The sequence below is a fragment of the Bos javanicus genome, chromosome 7 (assembly GCF_032452875.1).
Source record: "Bos javanicus breed banteng chromosome 7, ARS-OSU_banteng_1.0, whole genome shotgun sequence".
In the NCBI taxonomy this organism is placed as follows: Eukaryota; Metazoa; Chordata; class Mammalia; order Artiodactyla; family Bovidae; genus Bos; species Bos javanicus.
The window spans coordinates 108,351,140-108,375,499 of NC_083874.1; the positions used below are offsets into that span (position 1 = coordinate 108,351,140).

Here is a 24,360-nt window from a genome sequence, read left to right on the forward strand (position 1 = left end):
CTTATCCCTCCTTACTATTCTGCAGTTATAACAGTCTGTTTTACCATGATAACAAGTTACCCTCGATCATAGACAAAAATTTTACCCTTTTACTCCCCCTTTTGATGTTTTGATATCATGATTTACGTCTTTTTATATTGTGTATCCACTGACAAATTACTGTAGCTAATAGTTATTTTAATGCTCTTATTCTTTAGCTTTTTTTTTTTAATTAGAGGTAACACTACAGGCTACCATATTACAGTATTAGAGTATTCTGAATTTGACTATATACTTACCTTTAGCAGTGTTTTTGCATTTTCTATGTTTTTGTGTTACTAATAAATATGTTTTCAGCTTGCAGATTTTTTTTACAGAATTTCTCATAAGACAGTTGTTGTGGTAGTAAGTTCCCTTAACTTTTGTTTGTCTAGGAGAGTTTTTATCTCCTCTTCATTTCTGAAAGACAGCTCTGCCAGGTAAGGTATCCTTGGTTGGCATTATTCTTCTTTCAGCACTTTATCATCCCAGTCTTTCCTGCCCTGTAAGGTATCTAAGATTCCTGCTTAGAAGTCCACCAGTAGCCTAATGGGGGATTCCCATAAAATTTACAGGTTTTTTTTTTTCCTCTTCCAGCTTTTTAGATTTTTGTCTTTGACTTTTGTCAGTTTTAATATACTGTGTCTTGGTGTGGATCTCTTTAAGTTTATTTGGTGACCTATTAGCTTCATGAACCTGTTATCCAAATCTCTCCTTAGTTTGGGAAAGTTCTCTGCCGTTATTTCATTCAATAAGCTTTCTGCATCCTACTCCTCAAACTCCAATAATTTGCAGACTGGGCCTTTTACTGGTATACCACAGAACATGTAGGCTTCTAAAATCCTTTCTCATTCCTTTTTTCTCCTCTGATGCGATGATTTCGATTGATCTGTCTGAGCGCACACGTTCTTTTTTCTGCTTGGTCAAGTCTGATGTTAGAACTTCTATTGATCATTGTATTCTTCAGCTCAAAATTTCTTGTTTGCGTCTTGCATGTATTTTCCTTCTCTTCATTGAACTTCTCATTTTGTTGTTATATTGTGTTCCTGATATTCTTATATTCCTTATCTGTGTTCTCTTGTATCTCTGAGCACCTTTTCAACAAGTATTTTGAATTATTTGTTGGGCAATCCCTATATCTTCTTTTGTTTGGGACTAGTACTAGGGGTTTACTGTATTCCTTTGGTGGAGTCATGCTTCTTTGCCTAGTAAAGGTACCTGCATTTGAAGAAGCAGTGTCCTCTCCCAAATTCCGTGGCTGAAGCCTCTCCCCTGTGCGTGGGGCATGCTGGAGCGTGCTGCGACCCCAGGTCGGGTGGGTCAGGGTCTCAGTGCAGCCACGCGTGGCTGCGTCAGCTTTGGGGGTAGTGTGGTGTCTTTTGGCTCAGGCCCCTGCATTCCGTAGCGTTGATGTGTGTGGTTTCTGGCGAGTGCTGCAGGTGTTTGCAGAGGGCTCCAGGGCTGTTTGAGTCCTCAGGGGCCCTCCTGGGTTCAGCAGCTATGCATCAGACCATATGGCATGATGGCCAGCATGGGTGTGGACACTCTGGCTGCAGGGGCCAGCTGCAGGGACCAGGGTGGTGGCCAGGCTGGTTGCAGACGTGCATGGAGCTGTGGGGCTCCAAGTTGGGCAGCAAAGCTGGAGCCAGCTGTGGGTGCGCAGGTGGTTGCAGGCGTTCTGCTTGTTGGTGTGTTCTGGTGACGGCTCAGTCCCACCGTGGGCGTGCAGTGGCGCACTGGGGACAGGCACTCAGGTGTCGCGCAGGTGACAGCTGGCGGGCTGTGCCAGCGGGCACAGTGGTGCCTGCAATGACAGCAGACGGGACCTCATCCTGGCCGACACGCCGCTGTGGGGCCTGGCTGCAGGCTTGCCTTCCCGGGCTGCACAGTGTCATACGAGGAGGCAGTGGAGGTTGCTGACGGGCATCAGGTTGGCAGCATCTTGCAATGCCTGGCTGGCCACCCCAGAGGCCTGAAGCGGCTGCTGGTGTGGCTCCCGGGCTCCAGAGAGGCTGGGTGGGGAGAACAGGAAGAGGCTCGGGGGCTGGTGTTAAGGAGCGTGCCTGTCTGCGGATGGGAACTGGGTGGGGTCTGCGGGGCTCCCATGGCTGCTGTGCTGGCCCTGGGCTCCTTTGGGGGCAACAGCTGAGGCTCTCTCTGGGAGACAGGCCTCGGAGCCTCTCCCACTGCGGCCCAGTGGCTGCTCCCCGGAGCCCGCTGACCCCATGTCTTGCGGCCTCTGTGTGTCTTTCCACGCAGTACTCCAGAGCATTGAGGACGTTGGCCCCTTACCCTGCTTCCTTTCCCAGAAAGAGGAACTCTTTCCAGCTATGGAGTTCCCCCTTGGCACTGAGCAGTGCCAGCTTGGGGGATGGGACGAGCAGGCAAAGTGAAGCTGCCGCCCTTCTTTCTGTGTGTGGTATTCTCGAGGGTTTTTTGTTCCACTGTGTTGCTGAAATTCTGTAAGTAGCCTCCAGAGCTCTCCCAGAACAATTTTGTTTGTGGATAACTGTCTAATTGTTGATCTTTGTAGGAAGATGGAGGTGAGGGTCTTCCATGCTGCTGTTTTGGTGACGCCACTCGTTTGACTTGGTTTAGAGTCTGCTCTTAATCACGGTTGTTGTTCCTTCAACGTAGTTTTAGAAAGCCGAACCTTTGCTACAGCAGTAGCAGCAGTGATGTCTTCTGGAGTGTTTACTTGTTGGCAAAGGTGAAAGTGTTAGTCACTCAGTTGTGTCTGACTCTTTGTGACCCCATGGACTGTAGCCCAGCAGACCCCTCTGTCCATGGAATTCTCCAGGCCAGAATACTGGAGTGGGTAGCCCTTCCCTTCTCTAGGGAATCTTCCTGACCCAGGGATCAAACCTGTGTCTCTTGTGTCTCCTGCGTTGCAGGCAGATTCTTTACTGTCTGAGCCACCAGGGAAGCCCTTCCGTTGGTGGCAGACTCAGTGCTAATTCATTTATAACCATTGCAAGCAGTGGGTATCAGCACCACATTGTGCCTATAATGAAACCGAGGCTTCCGAAAGTCAAGCTGCTTTCTCAAGGTCACAGTGCTGGTGAGTGCTGAAACTAGGATTAGAACCCAAGTAGTGTGATCCAGAACCCATCTACTTGAACTTTTTAGCTAAACTGGTTTTACCTTTATTTGGTAAAAGGAATCATTAAAAAGAAAAATAATCATCATTTGCTGGTATTAAAAATAAAAATGTGATCTCCTGCCACAGGAACACAAGATGGGTGAGAATTACTGTCCCATTTAAACGGAGGATCCGATGGTGCAGGTCTGGGAATTCACAGCACCCTGTGGGGAGCTGAGCGATGGTTTGCCGAGTGGCTGACTGTGTGCTGCATCCTCTTAGGCAGCAGCCTCCAGTCTTTTTGGCACCAGGGGTTGGTTTTGTGGAGGACAGTCCCCACTGGCCGAGGCTGGGCGGTAAGGTTCGGGATGCTTCGGGCGCCTCACATATCTTGTGCCCTTTGTTATCACTGCATCAGCTCCACCTCAGACCATCAGGCATTAGATTCTGGAGTTTGGGGCCCTGCTGTCTCACTGAGATGCATGACTTCAGAGACACAGGTCCCAAACCTAAATGATCACCAGAGTCACCTGTGGAGCATAAACATTGCAGTTTCTGGGGCCCTACGTGACATTCCAGGGTGGATTCCAGGGATTTGTACTTTTGAGCAGCCTTTACAATGAGTCTTGATGGTCACTGTTGGAGCCTGTTCACCCAACTACACTCACTACACGAAGGGCACTTAAGTGACAGAATCCAAATGCAGAAAAATCCTGATGTGATGGACTGATAGCTGACTCTAACCAAATTAGATTTAAAGGGGAAGAAGCATCAGGTATACACACAAGCATACAATGAGGTCAAGCTTTTTTCGTTAGAATGCTTCCTCTTTAGAATGCTGGTTATATACATGTAATGTTATTTCCTCTAGAGTTCCCTTAATTATAAGTTTGATTTGGCTGCATGAAGATTTCATATCGCTAACATGGTAGGAAGGATTCTAGAATTGTCTCAGGGTTCAGACACCCTCAGTCACCCTCGTCAGCTGAAAATCATAGCTCACTGAGCCACGGTTGGTGACGGTTGTGAAACCTGAAGACATTTGATTGGACTGTACAGAATCCATAATCTTTGCTTTAGAAAGGAAGCCACATTTTTTGCTCTACTCACGAGGTCATGATGGTCACCCTGTGGCTGAATATGGATCGGTTTCTCTCTCATTTCCCAGACAGTCCATAAAGATCATCCTATTTATTTAGGACTCCTCATTCTTTTCTTACCTACATTTCAGGTTACAGTGAAGATTTTATCTTTCTTTAAAAATTGTTAGTTTCATTTGTATTTGTACTATAGGTGTATGTGCCACAAAATGACAGTTACTGCTTCTTTGTCTTAGAAAAAAATGTTGCACACTTTTTTCTTTAAAGTAAATATTTTCAGTTCTGTTTTGTGCCAGGCGTTGTGCTCGGCATCAGAATGCAGTGGGTACAGTGGTGAGTAAACAGCTGTAGTGCCTGTTCTAAATATAGTGATTCATTTAGTGATGAAGATTGGGAAAAAATACATGAATAAAATAGGCAAAAATACTGTGGAAGAATCAAAACAATAAGCTGACAAGAAGTGTGACACGAGGAGGCCTGTTTTAGAGAGGACGCCTGGAGAAGACCCGGCAGAGGGGCGTCGGGGAAGCGGCGAAGCGCTGTTTACAGAGAGGGCCCGCGCAGGACCTGGGTGAGGCGGGGGAGCGGGCCGAGGGCAGGGACGAGACAAGGGGTGGGCCGCCGTGCTGGCGCAGACGGTAAGGACCCACCTGCAGCCTGGGAGACCTGGCTTCAGACGCCTGAGCGTCTCAGAGCAGCACAGCACAGGAGAAGGGTGTGGCTACGTAGAAAGCGAAGAAGAACTGAAGAGCCTCTTGATGGAAGCGGAAGAGGAGAGTGAAAAAGTTGGCTTAAAGCTCAACATTCAGAAAACTAAGATCATGGCATCTGGTCCCATCACTTCATAGCAAATAGATGGGGAAACAGTGGAAACAGTGGCTGACTTTATTTTTTGGGGGCTCCAAAATCACTGCAGATGGTTATTGCAGCCATGAAATTAAAAGACACTTGCTCCTTGGAAGAAAAGTTATGACCAAGCTAGACAGTATATTAAAAAGCAGAGACATTACTTTGTCGACTAAGGTCTATCTAGTCAAGGCTATGGTTTTTCTAGTAGTCATGTATGGATGTGAGAGTTGGACTATAAAGAAAGCTGAGTGCCGAAGAATTGATGCTTTTGAAGTGTGGTATTGGAGAAGACTCTTGAGAGTCCCTTGGACTGCAAAGAGATCCAACCAGTCCATCCTAAAGGAAATCAGTCCTGGGTGTTCACTGGAAGGACTGATGTTGAAGCTGAAACTCCAGTACTTTGGCCACCTCTTGCGAAGAGCTGACTCATCTGAAAAGACCCTGATGCTGGGAAGGATTGAAGGTGGGAGGAGAAGGGGAAGACAGAGGATGAGATGGTTGGATGGCATCACTGACTCAATGAACTTGAGTTTGAGTAAACTCTGGGAGTTGGTGATGGACAGGGAGGCCTGGCGTGCTGCGGTTCATGGGGTCGCAAAGAGTCAGACAGGACTGAGGGACTGAACGGAAGTTGGAGGAGAGAAAGAACGCGGTGCGGAGGTAGACATGCAGGTCCTTGTTGAGTCTAGTGTGAGGTGTTTCAGTTTTTTTTAAGTACCATGAGAAACTACCACTGGATTGATTAAAGGTGTTCCATCTTAGGAGGGCGTGGTTGAACCTGTGGATCTAGAGAATTCCTTAAGCGGCTGCTTGGACTGTAACGGAGGGCAGCCGGGGCGGCCGGTAGCACAGCCACTGCCCTGTGCCCTTACCCTCCGCCTCCGAGCAGGCAGGAGTCGCTGGCCCTTCGAGGTCCTGCCCTGCCTTCGGTCCGGGTGGGCCCCTCCTGCATGCCAGCAGTCCTTGAGTGAGCTCGGTGCTCTCACTGCGCAGAGGGTGGTCCTCGGGTGGAGAGTGAGGTCAGAGGTCACAGGCAGCCCCCTTTCTCCTCGGGGTGCCCAGCTCTTTGGCCTCCGAGTAGCCGCCAGGCTGGAGGCCCGGGAGCAGGCAGGTGGCCTCCGAGGGCTCCCGTCTCCCCACAGCCCAGGCCTGGGGGTGGCGGGGACCCTCCCCTGTGCACCTCTGCCACCCGTTGGCAGCGGCCCTGTGCAGGGACGCAGCCTGGGCCCCTGGGCCCGCCCTCCCAGTGCCTGCGGAGCCTGCGGGCCACTTGGGCTCCTCAGATGACTGGGGCAGAGTCTGGGCCCTGGCCCTGAGGGGGCTGCCGCTGAGACCGCCTCCTCTTAGCCGGGACCGGACTCGCCCTTTCTTGTGAGAACAGAGGAAAACATCCCTTAGAGAGAGATTACAGGATCACGGTTACCTGACCATAACCTGACCTCTAGGACAAAGGATCTGACAACATGATGTCTGTATCAGCTAACCGCATCCCTCCTGCACCTTTCTAGAAGAGGGCTGTGCTGAAACTTTCAGTAACTTGGGGCTCTTAGGGCCTGAGCCTAATGAGCCTGTCTGTGTTCCAAACGCCAGCGTTCACTATTGTTTGGCCTCGCTCTGCAGGGACTGGTGTTTTTGGTAATGGGTAGGCCCTTGAAGGGAATGGCGGGGCTGAGGGAAACACCAGAGGTTGTTTTTTGGATGGGTTGTAGTATTAAGTTGAACCCTGAGAAACTGGTGACATTTGACTATTTCCAGCTTAAGAGAATGGTAATTTCATATTCTTTGACCTAATTTAATCACGATGGTGTAATCACTCACCTAGAGCCAGACATCCTGGAATGTGAAGTCAAGTGGGCCTTAGAAAGCATCACGATGAACAAAGCTAGTGGAGGTGATGGAATTCCAGTTGAGCTATTTCAAATCCTGAAGGATGATGCTATGAAAGTGCTGCACTCAATATGCCAGCAAATTTGGAAAACACATCAGTGGCCACAGGACTGGAAAAGGTCAGTTTTCATTCCAATCCCAAAGAAAGGCAATGCCAAAGAATGCTCAAACTACCACACAATTGCACTCATCTCACACGCTAGTAAAGTCATGCTCAAAATTCTCCAAGCCAGGCTTCAGCAATACGTGAACCGTGAACTTCCTGATGTTCAAGCTGGTTCTAGAAAAGGCAGAGGAACCAGAGATCAAATTGCCAACATCCGCTGGATCATGGAAAAAGCAAGAGAGTTCCAGAAAAACATCTATTTCGCTTTACGGACTATGCCAAAGCCTTTGACTGTGTGGATCACAATAAACTGTGGAAAATCCTAAAAGAGATGGGCATACCAGACCACCTGACCTGCCTCTTGAGAAACCTGTATGCAGGTCAGGAAGCAACAGTTAGAACTGTACTTGGAACAACAGACTGGTTCCAAACAGGAAAAGTAGTACGTCAAGGCTGTATATTGTCACCCTGCTTATTTAACTTCTGTGCAGAGGACATCATAAGAAATGCTGGACTGGAAGAAGCACAAGCTGGAATCAAGATTGTTGGGAGAAATCTCAATAACCTCAGATATGCAGATGACACCACCCTTATGGCAGAAAGTGAAGAGGAACTAAAGAGCCTCTTGATGAAAGAGGTGAGTGAATAAGCTGCCTTAAAACTCAACATTCAGAAAAAGATCATGGCATCCAGTCCCATCACTTCATGGCAAATAGATGGGGAAACAATGGAAACAGTGACAGACTTTATTTTCTTGGGCTCCAAAATCACTGCAGATGGTGATTGCAGCCATGAAATTAAAAGACGCGTACTCCTTGGAAGGAAAGTTATGACCAACCTAGACAGCATATTAAAAAGCAGAGATATTACTTTGCCAACAAAGGTCCGTCTAGTCAAGGCTATGGTTTTTCCAATGGTCATGTATGGATGTGAGAGTTGGACTACAAAGAAAGCTGAGTGCCGAAGAATTGATGCTTTTGAACTGTGGTGTTGGAGAAGACTTTTGAGAGTCCCTTGGAGTGCAAGGAGATCCAACCAGTCTGTCCTAAATGAGATCAGTCCTGAGTGTTCATTGGAAGGACTGATGGTAAAGCTGTAACTCCAATACTTTGGCCACCTGATGTGAAGAGTTGACTCATTGGAAAAGACCCTGATACTGGGAGGGATTGGGGGCAGGAGGAGAAGGGGACGACAGAGGATAAGATGGCTGGATGGCATCACTTACTTGATGCACATGAGTTTAGGTGAACTCCGGGAATTGGTGATGGACAGGGAGGCCTGGCGTGTTGCGATTCATGGGGTCGCAAAGTGTCGGACATGACTGAGCGACTGAACTGACCTGAACTGACTGTTATACTATTGAGGAGGCCTTACCTTTAGAAGGGGAATTTGATGAGGCAGTGTTGAGGGAATGTAGCCAAAAAGAACATCTTTGAGCCATTGAGAGGTGGGTGTAGAGATCGCCAGTGGAGTGTTGGCCTTTGAAGCAGAGAGACAGGAGGGCACATACTCTTTTCAGTTGTAACAGGAAGGAAGAATGATGTGCAGATACAGCCGTGCTCGAGTGGTCATAGTTATGCCAATCCCAACAGCAAGTGTCTTATACGGGGCAAGTAATTGCATAATGAATGTTTAAATGTAGCGGTAGATGTGTATAGATTGACTCTGTTCACAGGACAGTATGAGTACCGATCCTGATTTGCTGGTAGTAGGCTCTAAATTTTCTCTCAAAAGTCTTTGCTATCAGTGATTTTTTTCCCATTTACTCAGTTATTCTCTTTCACCAAAACCAGAATAAATCAAGTATCGTGACCTTCTTTCCCACTCCGTGGCAGTCAACGCTGTGACCTTCCTTTAGAACTGATTAGCAAATCAAAGAATAAAGTGGGTTTCTCACAAGTGATTTTCTTGCCCTACACAAAATTGTCTTTTTCAATATTACTATCAGTGTTCTTTGACTTGTCAGCATAGTTGAAACATTATCTATGATTTCTGTTACTTTAATGCAGACTGCAAGTGTATCTTTTTAAAGTCATATCACTCTTCTCTGACATGTATACAGATTTTGCTTATGGAAGTATGTGTATTTCAGGAACTTTAGATGTTTGGAGCAAGACTTTATTCTACCGCATAATATAGTTTAAAAAATGATTCTCACTAGACCGTTATGCTAACGTATCCCCAGGCCATGATTTTCTCTATGGACTTACTATTCAGCACAGAGTTCCAGGTACTGATCACTCATTGTATCTTTAAAGCTACAGTGAACTTAAAAGTCATTGTAAGTGCCTGCTGGATCCTTTTTCACGGAGCACCGATCACCTGTAATGTTAATTTGCGTAGTACTCTCATCCATGGGTTATGGGACTGGGGCCACAGTGAGCACATTCCCAAAAGAACTGAATTAACTCTTTTTCAGTGTGTTCTTTTAAGCTGCAAGTAACTTTGCAATGTGTATGGCTCCAAAATTATCTTTTCCTGAAAGTACAGAAAGATCTGGAGAAACATAGCACCCATGAATTAATTTATACATTATAAGTGCCTGGTAAAACACATGGCATCTTTAAAAGCTCTGGAACGGTGGCGTTATAGACTAAGGTTTTATTTTGTGGGTGTGTAGCTTTTACTGCAGTCCAGACAAATCAACATGTTCTAATTCTGCTTGGAATCAGAGGAACTTGATTTACTGTCGTTACCTGCTGTGGTAGAAATTCTAAGTATCACTGAAGTAGGCTTGTGTCTTTGGTGCTGGAAATATTCAACAGAACTCATCAGAAGTGATTTCAAAAAGCCTCAATCTGGGGTATTGTGATGATGAGTGAAGAAACATTTTCTCCTGTTTCAGACACAGCCTTTGACAGTGCATTCAGTTCAGTTCAGTCACTCCGGCGTGTCCGACTCTCTGCGACCCCATGGACCACAGCACGCCAGGCCTCCCTTCCATCACCAGCTCCCGGAGCTCACTCAAACCCATGTCCATTGAGTCGGTGATGCCATCCAACCATCTCATCCTCTGTCGTCCCCTTCTCCTCCTGCCTTCCATCTTTCCCAGCATCAGGGTCTTTTCCAATGAGTCAATTCTTCACATCAGGTGGCCAAAGTATTGGAATTTCAGCTTCAGCATCAGTCCTTCCTATGAGTATTCAGGACTGATCTCCTTTAGGATGGACTGGTTGGCTCTCCTCGCAGTCCAAGGGACTCTCAAGAGTCTTCTCTAACACCATAGTTCAGAAGCATCAATTCTTCAGTGCTAAGCTTTCTTTATAGTTCAACTCTCATATCCATACCTGACTACTGGAAAAACCAGAGCCTTGACTAGACAGACCTTTGTTGGTGCATTTAGGAAAATATATATAGATTAGACAACTATCTACCTAGCTCTGAAATATTTTTCGCTTCCTTGGGTGGACTCTGGGTTATGCCAAGGGATTGCCTTTGACCTTTCCACAGAGAACCAGTCAGCCAATATGGATGTGTGTGTAAAGATTTGTTCTGTAATGTTGCTCAACTGCTGACCTGCAGCCTCCACAGTTCAGCTAGCTTCTCTTCGGCCCTGACCTAGTGCTGCACCAGTCTACCAGGTTTCCTCTGCTTTGCCGTTTCTAGTCAAGGATTGATCCATAGTCAGTCTCTCTTTTCACTAGGAGAAGTGGGGCTTGTCCTGCAGGGTGAGTTCTTTGCTAAGACCTTGCACTTCCTGCTTCTCTCTCCCCTGATGAACAGGCTTGAGTTCTCCCTTGTGGAGACATGGCACCCCACCCTAGAGGTGACTCCTGCCTTAAAGGGCTACAGTTCTGACCTGTAGGGGGCTATTTCTGTCCTATATGTCTAAGTAGAGGGGCTCCCCTGGTGGCTCAGTCCGTAAAGAACCCACGGGCAGTGCAAGAGACTGCATGCAACGTGATAGACCAGGGTTCAGTCCCTGGGTCAGGAAGATCCCCTCAAGGTGGAAATGGCAACCCACTGCAGTGTTCTTCCTGGGGAATCCCATGGGCGGAGGAGCCTGGTGGGTACAGTGCGTGGGGTCGCAAGGGTCGGCCACGGCGGAGCAGCCCTGCCACCCGCCCCGGCGCGTGTCTGCGTGGGGAGGCCGTGTGGGCCCCTCTCAGGGGCCGGGGCTCTGCTGCCATCGCGTGCTCCTCGTCTCTCCGCAGGCAGAGCTCCGGACACTCCTCCCCAGCGTTGTCTCTGCCCTGCCTGTGAAGGTCCTTGCCTGCTGGATTGCTTCCCCTTTTGTTTACCTTTTTCTTATTCTGAAACATTTCCCCTAGTCCCTTCGGACTTCTGTGAGCTCTCACACAGTTTGCTGAAGCGATCTTCTCTTGGTAGATAGCACTCTGTTGATCTTTTTTCCCTCCTGTTGTTGAACTGGCCAATACCTGGGACTAGAATTATTCTTTCTCTTGGCTTCCCATTATAAAATCCACAACCACTCATAAGAGACTAAAGAAAGTATAAGTACCTGTAACCAGTTTTACCATCTTGATTACAGCTTTCTGTATGTCAGTTCAGTTCAGTCACTCAATCTTGTCTGACTCTTTGCGAGCCCATGGACTGCAGCACACCAGGCCTCCCTGTCCATCATCAACTCCTGGAATTTACTTAAACTCATGTCTGTGGAGTTGGTGATGCCATCCAGCCATCTCATCCTCTGTCATCCCCTTCTCCTCCTGCCTTCAATCTTTCCCAACCTCAGAGTCTTTTCAAATGAGTCAGCTCTTTGCATCAGGTGGCCAAAGTATTGGAGTTTCAGCTTCAGCATCAGTCCTTCCAATGAACATTCAGGTCTCATTTCCTTTAGAATGGACTGGTTGGCTCTCTTCGCAGTCCAAGGGACTCTGAAGGGTCTTCTCCAACACCACAGTTCAAAAGCATCAACTCTTTGGTGCTCAGCTTTCTTTATAGTCCAACTCTCACATCCATACATGATTACTGGAAAAACTATGGCTTTGACTAGACAGACCTTTGTTGGCCAAGTAATGTCTCTGCTTTTTAATATGCTGTCTAGGTTGGTCATATCTTTCCTTCCAAGGAGTAAGAGTCTTTGTATTTCATCGCTGCAGTCACCATCTACAGACCAGACCACCTGATCTGCCTCTTGAGAAACCTGTATGCAGGTCAGGAAGCAACAGTTAGAACTGGTCATGGAACAACAGACTGGTTCCAAATAGGAAAAGGAGTACGTCAAGGCTGTATATTGTCAACCTACTTATTTATTTCTATATGTATCTTTTATTAAAAAGGCGAGTAATCATGTCATACATACAGTTTTAAAACTGTGTTTTCATCACTTTATCTTCTGAAAATGGTTTCTCAATTTTTAAAATTGTATTTCTAAGTTTTTACTGACTAAAAACTATTCATTATGATTTGATTTTTCTCCCTTTGTTTCTTGATGAGTCTGGCTAATGGTTTATCAATTTTATTTATCCTTTCAAAGAACCAGCTTTTGGCTTTGTTGATTTTTGCTATGGTCTCTTTTGTTTCTTTTGCATTTATTTCTGCTCTAATTTTTAAGATTTCTTTCCTTCTACTAACCCTGGGGTTCTTCATTTCTTCCTTTTCTAGTTGCTTTAGGTGTAGAGTTAGGTTATTTATTTGACTTTTTTCTTGTTTCTTGAGGTGTGCCTGTATTGCTATGAACTTTCCCCTTAGGACTGCTTTTACTGTGTCCCACAGGTTTTGGGTTGTTGTGTTTTCATTTTCATTCGTTTCTATGCAAATTTTGTTTTCTTTTTTGATTTCTTCTGTGATTTGTTGGTTATTCAGCAGCGTGTTGTTCATCCTCCATATGTTGGAATTTTTAATAGTTTTTCTCCTGTAATTGAGATCTAATCTTACTGCATTGTGGTCAGAAAAGATGCTTGGAATGATTTCTATTTTTTTGAATTTACCAAGGCTAGCTATATGGCCCAGGATGTGATCTATCCTGGAGAAGGTTCCATGTGCGCTTGAGAAAAAGGTGAAGTTCATTGTTTTGGGATGAAATGTCCTATAGATATCAATTAGGTCTAACTGATCTATTGTATGGTTTAAAGTTTGTGTTTCCTTGTTAATTTTCTGTTTAGTTGATCTATCCATAGGTGTGAGTGGGGTATTAAAGTCTCCCACTATTATTGTGTTATTGTTAATTTCTCCTTTCATACTTGTTAGCATTTGTCTTACATACTGCAGTGCTCCCGTGTTGGGTGCATATATATTTATAATTGTTATATCTTCTTCTTGGATTGATCCTTTGATCATTATGTAGTGACCTTCTTTGTCTCTTTTCACAGCCTTTGTTTTAAAGTCTATTTTATCTGATATGAGTATTGCTACTCCTGCTTTTTCACGCCAGTCAGAATGGCTGCGATCCAAAAGTCTACAAGCAATAAATGCTGGAGAGGGTGTGGAGAAAAGGGAACCCTCTTACACTGTTGGTGGGAATGCAAACTAGTACAGCCACTATGGAGAACAGTGTGGAGATTCCTTAAAAAACTGGAAATAGAACTGCCTTATGATCCAGCAATCCCATTGCTGGGCATACACACTGAGGAAACCAGGAGGGAAAGAGACACGTGTACCCCAATGTTCATCGCAGCACTGTTTATAATAGCCAGGACATGGAAACAACCTAGATGTCCATCAGCAGATGAATGGATAAGAAAGCTGTGGTACATATACACAATGGAGTATTACTCAGCCATTAAAAAGAATATATTTGAATCAGTTCTAATGAGGTGGATGAAACTGGAGCCTATTATACAGAGTGAAGTAAGCCAGAAGGACAAACACCAATACAGTATACTAACGCATATATATGGAATTTAGAAAGATGGTAACGATAACCCTGTATACGAGACAGCAAAAGAGACACTGATGTATAGAACAGGCTTATGGACTCTGTGGGAGAGGGAGAGGGTGGGAAGATTTGGGAGAATGGCATTGAAACATGTGAAATGTCACGTATGAAACGAGATGCCAGTCCAGGTTCAATGCACGATGCTGGATGCTTGGGGCTGGTGCACTGGGACGACCCAGAGGGATGGTATGGGGAGGGAGGAGGGAGGAGGGTTCAGGATGGGGAACACATGTATAATTTTTTTTTAATTAAAATTAAAAAAAAAAAAACAAAACTATTCATTATGTTAGTTATATTGTTTGACTAGTCCTTCACTTTGGGACATATAGATGTTTTTTCTTTTCTCCTTTCTGTCTTTCTGTTATTTACTGGTGAGAGGAATTTCGTTTCTGGGCATCCACATTTGTTTTGCTTTCTACGCGTTTATTTTGTTACACCTTAATGTGGCGTTTTTGCAGCCGTGGGGCAGGCTGTTGCTGTGGCACGAACACAGTGTGGCCTGGTTTGCCCCACGTGGGGAACCACGTCTAATGCTCGTCTGTCTTTCTGGCATGTAGCACTGCGCCTGTGCAGAGGGTGTTCACTCAAGCATTCTGGTTGCATGGAAGAAGTGTAGAGAGCTCTGTGACAAGCATTGAAGTACTGTGTCCTGGGACCCAGGGTATCGGAGTGAACAAGACGAAGATTGGGACTGAAGTGGGTTGCCATTTCCTGCTCCTGGGAGCCCTCCCGACCCTGGGATTGAACCCTGGTCTGTCGCATTGCAGGCAGTCTCCTGCACTGCATGAGCTCTTGACTGACTGAACTGCCAGAGAAAGCCCTTTACTTAGACATGTGTGACAGAAATAGCAGCCTCCTGCAGATCAGAGGCTGAAGGCTTATTCTGTAAAGGAAAGTTTGTGTTTAGAGGTGGCAAGCCTCTACGTGTGAGGATCACTTAAAAGAAACAAAAGTACGCAGTAGAGTAGAAGCTGTCTAAATGACTTAAGTGCAGTTGCTGGAGGAAGGTTCACGCCAGGCTTTTCACAATACAGCTCATTAAAAGAGTTGACCGGATTTTTCTGTTGATGGTAGTTCTTGTTTAGGATTGTTCACTAGTGTTACTGACTGAAATGGAATGGTCGTTTTCAAGTTCATACTTTTTTGTTCTTTTAAGTAACTGGACTCATTTGTACCTCAATTTAAAATGTCATACCTGAACATAATATGGTATTGCACTTAGTGATTTTAGAGACCTGAAGGTCTTTTAGGACTGGGTTTGGGGTAATAGGAAATATAGGCCCCAGTCTTCTTGGTCTGTGTTTTGCACATTTTAAAATATGACTAAACAAAGGTTGCAGCCACGGAGAAGGTTTTCTGCTGTACTCGGGCGTCTAACCCTGCCAGCCGCTCACGCTCCCACTGACCCCACGTGTAAAAGAGAAGAGTGGAGGCTGAGTGGCTACCGTCTTGGTCAGGCACATAGTTTCAAAAAAAATGCTGTCTGTCTCAGTAAAGCTGTCTTAGAGTTTCATATAGCTGTCTTTTTCTTTTTTATTATAGGGTCAGCTTTCAATGTTGCAAGAAAAAATAGACCATTTGGAACGTTTGCTAGCTGAGAATAATGAAATCATCTCAAATATTAGAGACTCAGTCATCAATTTGAGTGAATCTGTGGAGGATGGTACGAAAAACTCAAAAGGCAATTTCAGCCATGGTGCTGGCTCTCCTCTTCTGCCATCGAAACGTTTGTCCCTCACAGTTGACCCTGCAGACTGTCTGTTTGCTTCACAAAGTGGAAGTCAGAGTTCAGAGGTGCAGGTAATGTATGCGCTCATTAAGAATCACTGGGCTTTGATTTGCTTTTGTCTTTTTAGATTTGATCTGGTACCTGTTTATAGTTGCTAAATTCTTCGGATTACAGTTTCTATTTTTGTAAAACCATTTAATTGGTCACATGATCATTGATGTTCTTTTTAGTGATAAAATTATGTAATTCTATGTTTCTCCTAGTTTTTCTTTCTTTTATACTATGTGACTATGGCCTTTTCTGTGTGCTTCTTAGGTTTTATTTTCTATATCAGTTGAAGACCTTTAGAGGTTTAAATCTTGGCAAAGAGATATTTTCCCCCTTCCTTTAGAGAATACGAGAAAAGCCCTGCTCTTTCTGTGTATCTGTTATACATAAGAAGTTTCACACAGTGTGATGTCAGCTTCTCTTTACTGAATATGCCTCTGTGAGAGGGGAAGGGAAGAGCTCTAGAACTGTCCAGGATGAAGGTTTTTGTCCACCTGTGGTTAAGGAGCACGCCAAGTGTGGCGAGTCTGAGTTGAGATATGCACTGATATCCACACAAAGTGTTGAAGATTTATTGTGTAAAGAAGAATGTAAAATATCTTGCTTATTTTATTTTGATTATATATTGGGATGGTAATATTTTGAATATATTGGGTTAAAATATATCATCAAAATTAATTTCACCTATTTTTTGGTTTAGTCAGAGCTGTATTTTAAAAATTAGTTGTGCAGTTGTTTAAAAGGAAGTTGAAATATATTTCCCTAAACATGATCAGTTTTACCATTTTCATTTAGTAGGAGATATTCTCATTCTCTTTATGATCTATAAGGCTATTCATTTTTCTGATTGATTTCCTTTCTTATAAAGGGTTTATTTATGAATTTTTAGCTTGATCCTGTTTTTATTTCTAGTATTTTTAGTTTGTTGCCCAGTAATATTTAAGGCTACTTTCAGGTAGTAACTATTGGGTTTTAATTTTGAGGTATTATATTTTGGATTTCAAATAACTTGTATCTTTCATTTATTTATTTGTTTATTTTTTCCTATCTAGGTAGTATGATTTTATTTGCTTTACACTTTGGCATTTATTTACACAGACCTCCCTCTGCCCTGGATTCTTTTTTTTTCCCTAATGAAATAAAGATGAATATTTTTAATGATAATTCACAAAGAAGATAGATGATGTAAATTATTATACACCTTAACAATAAAGAAACAAAGATATATAAAGGAGAAACCAGAAGAAATATGAGGGAAAAGAAAAATATAGAATCATAATGAGATGTATTAACATTTCTCTGAGAATATCAAGTGCAGAAAAAATAATAGGAGCATCTTGAATGATGTCATTAATAATTTAAATATAATTGATTTATATTTAATTCAGTTCAGTTGCTTAGTCGTGTCCAACTCTTTGCAACCTCATGGACTGCAGCACGCCAGGCCTCCATGTCCATCATCAACTCCCAGAGTTTACTCAAACTCATGTCCATTGAGTTGGTGATGCCATCCAGCCATCTCATCCTCTGTCGTCCCCTTCTCCTCCTATCTTCAATCTTTCCCAGAATGAGGGTTTTTTCAAATGAGTCAGTTCTTTGCATCAGGTGGCCAAAGCACTGGAGTTTCAGCTTCAACATCAGTCCTTCCGATGAATACCCAGGACTGATCTCCTTTAGGATGGACTGGTTGGATCTCCTTGTAGTCCAAGGGACTCTCAAGAGTCTTCTCCAACACCACAGTTCAAAAGCATCAATTCTTTGGCACTCAGCTTTCTTTGTAGTCCAACTCTCACATCCATACATGACCACTGGAAAAACCATAGCCTTGACTAGATGGACCTTTGTTGGCAAAGTAATGTCTCTCCTTTTTCATATGCTGTCTAGGTTGGTCATAACTTTCCTTCCAAGGAGTAAGCGTCTTTTAATTTCATGGCTGCAATCACCATCTGCAGCGATTTAATTAATTTATATTAATCATGTCCTACACAAATACATTTAATATTTTGTACTTCATACATTGTTTTTAGATGTGCATAGGATATTTAGAAAAGCTGGCAAAAAGGTAGACATAACTAAATTTCAGAAAGTAGAATTCTTTTTGTGTGTGTGTGTGATTTAGTTATACACATATGTTATTTGTGAAATTATTTTCCATTATAGGTTATTAGAAGATACTGACTATAGTTCCCTGTGTTATACAGAAAACCTTTGTTGCTTATTGCATATCTATTTTTTAAAATTAGAAATCTAGAATTCTATTCATACTAAGTCAAACAAGTGGAATCAAAAGGTCATAAACTTTTTAGTTAGGCAAAGATTCATAAGTTTTCTAAAATATATACATATTATTTATATATATGTATACAAAAGCTTTTTTAATATGCTTGATAAAGGCTTGAGAAAGAACAAAAAAAAACCAAAATTGATGGAGAAATTGGAAAACATAAACTAAATGAAATGGAAACACTGAATATGAAATAGAAAAAGTGAAACAAGCTAGATAAAAGTAAAAGATTCTCATACAGTCTGGTTGCTTTTAAACATGACTGCTCATTAGAAACATATCTGGACCTCCGTCAAAAAAGCAATACCTGGGCATTTGTATTTTTTAAAAAATACCAAAATAATTCTGCTATGCATCTAGATTTCAAAAAGTGATTACAGGTTTTTCTATTAAATGGTAGTTTTGGTGATATAGAATTCTATCTATGATTTTCTGTTGACCAATCATGATACAATGATATTAAGTGAGTAATAGTTACATCATCACAATAGTAAAAGATGTTTATTAGTTTTCACCATCAATAGCCAGACAAAAAATAAAATCTATACAAAAAATTGTATAGATTACAATTGTAAGGTATAATAGGAACTTGATTAATCTAACAATATAAAATAATTACATGCAGTTTAGGGGGTCAAGCAGAGTGATGTGGTAAGTGAAAATACATACATACACATGTTTTCATCTGCTAAGCCAGGCTATGTCTTGGTTGGTGCATTTACTCCATTTGCGTTTAAGGTAATTATTGATATGTAGACCAGAATTCGATCCCTGGGTTGGACAATCCCCTGGAGGAGAGCATGGCAACCTACTCCAGTATTCTTGCCTGGAGAATCTCCTGGACAGAGGAGCTGGTGAGACACAGTCCATAGGGTCACAGAGTTGGACACAACGGAAGCAGGTTAGCATGCCTGCTCACATGATCCTGTTACCTTTTTCTTAATTGTTTTGGGTTTATTTTCTGTAGGTAGGGCTTTTCCTTTTCTTGTTTTCTGCCTAGAGAAGTTCCTTTAGCATTTGTTGTAAAGTTGATTTGAGGATGCTGAATTCTCTTAACTTTGCTTGTCTAGAATGCTTTTGATTTCTCCATTAAATCTGAGGGAGAGTCTTGCTGGGTAGAGTATTCTTGATTGTAGGTTCTTCCCTTTCATCACTTTAAATATGTCATGCCATTCCTTTCTGGCTTGTAGAGTTTCTGTTGAGAAATCAGCTGGTATCCTGATGAGAGTTCCCTTGTGTGTTATTTGTCATTTTCCCCTTGTTGCTTTTAATATTTTATTTCTGTCTTTAATTTTTGTCAGTTTGATTACTGTGTATCTTGTTGAGTTCTTCCTTGGGTTTATCCTGCCTGGGACTCTCTGTGCTTCCTGGACTTGGTTGATTCCCATATTAGGGAAGTTTTCAACTATTATCTCTTCAAATATTTTCTCAGGCCCTTTCTTTCTCTCTCCTCCTTCTGGGATCCCTATAATGTGAACTTTGGTGCATTAAATGTTGTCCAGAGGTCTCTTAGGCTGTCTTCATTTCCTTTCATTCTTTTTTCTGTATTCTGTTCTGCAGCAGTGATTTCCACCATTCTGTCCTCCAGGTCATTTACCTGTGCTTCTGCACCAGTTATTCTTCTCTGTTTGTTCTTTAGTTCTTGTGGGTCTCTCAGTTCAGTTCAGTCGCTCAGTCGTGTCCTACTCTTTGCGACCCCAGGGATTGCAGCACGCCAGGCCTCCCTGTCCATCACCAACTCCTGGACTCCACCCAAAACGTGTCCACTGTAGGTCTTTGGTACACACTATTTGCATCTTCTCAATCTTTGCCTCCATTCTTTTTCCGAGATCCTGAATTATATTCACTATCATTATTCTGAATTCTTTTTCTGGAAGGTTGCCTATTTCCACTTCATTTAGTTATTTTTCTGGGGTTTTTGTCTTGTCCCTTCATCTGGGACATAACTTTCAGCTTTTTCATGGTGATTTTGTTTTAGTCGCTGTGGGATTGTGGTTCTTCTTGCTTCTTCTGTCTGCCCTCTGATGGAGGAGGCTAAGAGCCTTGTGTAAGCTTCCTGATGGGAGGGACTGGTGGTGGAAAAATCTGGGTCTTGCTCTGGTAGGCAGTGCCTTTCTCAGTAAAGCTTTAATCCAATTATCTGCTGGATTTGCACTCCCGCCCTGGTAGTCTTTTGGCCTGAGGCCAGCCAGCCCTTGGGTCTACTGGCTCTGTGATTGGGTTATTGGGGACCTTCCCAGACAGCTGCTAGCAGTCCCCGGCCCCTGTGGCGAGCTCTGCTGACCCACGCCTGCGCAGGAGGCCCTCCAGCACTAGCGGGCGGGCCGTGCTGACCCACGCCTGCTCAGGAGGCCCTCCAGCACTAGCGGGCGGCTCTGCTCCTGTGGAGGCGCTGCTCCTTCCCTCTGAGTCTGGTGCCTGCAAGGTTTTGTTTTTGTCCTCCAAGACTGAAATCTTTGTTTCCCCCAATCCTGTGGAAGTCTTGTAATCAAATCCTGCTGGCCTTCAAGGTCAGATACCCTGGGGATTCCCGTCCCTTTGTTGGGTCGCCAGTCTGGGAAGCATGACGTGGGGTTCTGAACCTTCCCAAGAGTGGGAAAACTTCTTCACTGCTGTTGCTTTCCAGTATGTGGGTCACCTACCCCGATAACTTCCCCGGTGGCTCAAATGGTAAAGCGTCTGCCTGCAATGCGGGAGACCCAGATTCGATCCCTGGGTTGGGAAGATCCCCTGGAGAAGGAAATGGCAACCTACTCCAGTTATTCTTGCCTGGAGAATCCCATGGACAGAGGAGCCTGGTGAGACACAGTCCATAGGGTCACAGAGACTTGGATACAACTGAGTGACTTCACTTTTCACCCCGGTAGGTACGGGATTTGATTTTATCGTGCTTGTGCCCCTGCTACATCTTGCTCGTCTTCTTTATCTTTGGACACGGAGTATCTTCTTTGTTAGGCTCCAGTGTCCTCCTGTCGGTGGTTGTTCAGCAGCTAGTTGTGATTTTGGTGCTTCGGCAGGAGAAGATTAGCGCATCTTCTGCTCCACCGTCTTGAACTGGAGGTTACCGATTTCAGTATTAGAGAAATTTAAATTATGTATTTAGCTTGCAATATATTGGTTTGCCAAAATGTTTGTTTGGATGTTTTGTAATAGCTTAGAAAACACTCGAACAAACATTTTGGCCAATGCAATTTTTTCCTCCAGTAGCACTGTTCTTAGAGGGTAGTGGTGTTGAGAACTAAGGTAAGAAAGAACTTCTGCCTTTCTTAAACTTTGAGTGTGTCACTCACATTTATTCTGTTCTACACATTGACAGAGAGCTATTTTAACGTTGTACCTTGGATGGGAAACTGGATCTTGGTGCAGACCCTAAGGAGTGAATATTTTAAAGTTGGACAAGAGGAGTTGGCTCTGGCCTTGCTTCAGTGTGGAAGCTTTCACTGACTCTTGGGGACAGAGAGCATGATATGCTCTCGAGGCCGTGGCCCGCTTGTTAAGCTGGAAGCTGGGGACAGTGGGATTGGCTCTGTGCTCCAGCCTCATCGGCTAGTGTGTGGCCAGGTTCGGATAGGATCAAGATCCTGGGCTTTGAAGGGGTATCTGTTTCTCTGAGGCTTGGCTGTGTTTAGGTTTTAATTAAGTACCTTTAAAGGGAAACAGTAAAATCTTTTTAGGGGTGGTCCTAAATCTGGGCCGGCTAGAAAGGAGTTGCAGAGCAGTCATGGAGCTCAGGCAGAGCGAGGCAGCAGGGTCCTGGGAGCTGCAGGGCCTGAGAAGGATCCGCAGGGCCAGTGGCAGCTGTTCTGTCTCCTCTTCCTGCTGCTTCACAGACAGCCCTTCTTATCTTTGGGACATTTTATTTATATTGTAAGTTTCCAAGTAAAAGGTATGTTATTTTCTTAAAATATTTTGTGTTCACTTTCGTATAATTTGCTTGTTATCTTAAAAAACTGTTTTGTAACCAATTTATGTATTAATTAGGATGTAATTTCTCAAGTAGTTTAAATTTTACCAAAGGAGGGTTGTGTTCTTTGTCATACTTAGTATCACAGGGAGTATGAAAAATAAGTCTTTAGGTTTGTTTGACTTTGTTTTCTTGTAATATTTTTTTCTCTTTTTTCCCCAAATGGATTATTATTTAGAAGAAATACTACTTTGGAACTTAGCAAACTTAGCAAACATTAATATTTTTTTCTCTTTTTTCCCCAAATGGATTATTATTTAGAAGAAATACTACTTTGGAACTTAGCAAACATTTGAACACTTAAAAGCTAAATCTCAATTAAAAAAAAATTATTTTAAACCTAGCTAACCCTGTTATAGTTTTATTTTTAGGATAAAAAAGGTAAACATACATAAGCTAAATTAAAGAATATCTATAGATCCATTTCCATTCAGATATAGAATTTAAAATATAGGAGATTGGTTATAAAATAAAGACAAATTATAAAATAATTTTCAGTACTTTGTTTGAAAATGCTAAAAATATTTGATCATAATGAAATTTTTTGTTAGCTCTTCAGTTCCCATCCTTTTCTATTAAATTGTATTGGAAGTAAAGTAGGGGAAGAGGAATTGAATGAAATTATTTTATATTAGGAACAAAAGAAGAACGGGGTTATTTATCAGGTTTATTATGGAGCACAATATTAACCTTTATTTTAACTCTCTGAATGATGGTTAAGTGTGTTCTGCCTTAACCTCTTTAGTTAAGGTCTACAGAAATAGTTTCATTTTTTTTTAATATATATACAGAGTACAGCAACAAGTAGTTTTGAGCAAATATTCCCAACATGAAGTTTAAATTAATAATGGTTATACATGATTAACTGGAGAAGGGAACAGCAACCCACTCCAGTAATCTTGCCTGGAGAATTCCATGGACAGAGGAGCCTGCCAAACTACAGTCCATGGGGTCATAAAGAGCTGGACACGACTTACTAACACACATGCATACATGATTAAACTTAACTTCTTTTGTCTTTCTATTGTAGATGTTGGATGTTTACAGTCTAATTCCTTTTGACAATCCCGATGGTGGAGTTTGGAAGCAAGGATTTGACATCACTTATAAACCTGATGAATGGGACACTAAGCCCCTTCAAGTCTTTGTAGTGCCTCACTCCCATAATGACCCAGGTAAAATCTGCACTTCAAAAATCTGGAAGTTATTAAGTCCTTGTAGGCCCAAAGTATTTTAATGAGAATCAGGTAAACCTACTTTTCAAATTTTGGGGATGTTATTCTCTGACTTTTAACATATTTTGTATGTTACAGTGTTCTCATTTTATCAGTTTATGGGCCACTCAAGGATAATACTTGTGCAGTATCAAATAAGAATAAACACAAGAAGGTCTCAGCTTTGGGAGATGAAAAGTTACATGCATATAAGGTAGTGATAGTTCATTTTAGTTACTTCTTAAATATTGTGTGAGAGAATTATTTCATGTCCATAAACTCTGCATTAGAAAATTCAGAATGCTCATGGTAAGGTTTGTATCTTTAAAATATAGAAACAGCATAAAGTGGTTAAGAGCCTTGGTTTCAAGCATGCATGAGTGTGAGTCCCAACCCCAACAGTGTTAGACAACTTTAGGCCAGAGTAAGTTTTTTCCCAGGTAGAGACAGGATAAAGTGTTCACTTCATAGAGTGAAAGATTCAAGGCATGTTGCACTGCGCAAGAATAACTGCTGTCATTGCCATTAATGCTGATATTTGTTCATGTGACACCTTGTGGTATTTACTGGGGCCAGAGATTTTTCCACCCCAGGTAAAGGAAAGTTGCTAAAATGATAATGGGAAATGTAACTCAATGTTTATCTTTATTAGTGTGAAGACACAGGTAATGAGTAAATGACCCATGAATTAAGTTGCAGGATTTTTTGGAATGTACTTCCAAAGACTTTTGAAGGACTGACTTACCTGTGCTTCTGTTTTTTATTTTTCTCAATTTCATTGTTACTATCAGAGGCACCATATTCATTTACTACTTTGTATGTTTTTGCTCTCAACATTTGATTTTGTCATATTCTTTTCCACTAGTTTATTTTTATGTGTTTCTTTCTCAGACAGTAGAGCTTGTTGCTTTACGTCTGGACGCATGCTTTGGTGAAGCCCTGCCTGTGTGTGTTTGCCCACGCATGCTGCTTTTAGCTGTGAAAGATAGTCTCCAAGACAGAGCTTGGGTGCTGAAGCGTTCGAATCTCTAGTGTACTTCAGTATTTAGTATGAGAAGAAGGACTATATATATATGAAATCAATATTCTGAAAATTTGTGATGAGCAGTTACTACACATCAGCTTCTGATTTGGTTTCCTTGTCTTTGGTCTTAATGTCTTCATCTAGCTCTATTTGTCTCATTGATGTTTCCTCTTATGTGTTTTAAGTCGTCACCTCAGCAGGTAAAGAATCTGCC

At 42.9% G+C, this 24,360-nt stretch overlaps 1 protein-coding gene across 3 annotated transcripts in view; it reads left to right on the forward strand.

The window, feature by feature from the left end:
• MAN2A1 (mannosidase alpha class 2A member 1) overlaps positions 1-24,360 on the forward strand; it is a 213,384-nt gene that overhangs the window by 25,634 nt on the left and 163,390 nt on the right. For 2 of the 3 annotated variants that reach the window (XM_061424531.1, XM_061424532.1), the window contains exons 2-3: positions 15,426-15,683; positions 22,939-23,083. In XM_061424531.1, coding sequence (XP_061280515.1) covers positions 15,426-15,683; positions 22,939-23,083 — 403 coding nt within the window. Of the gene's footprint in view, positions 1-15,425; positions 15,684-18,682; positions 18,799-22,938; positions 23,084-24,360 lie in introns of those variants that run through there. The other variant, XM_061424533.1, reaches the window with a different exon arrangement.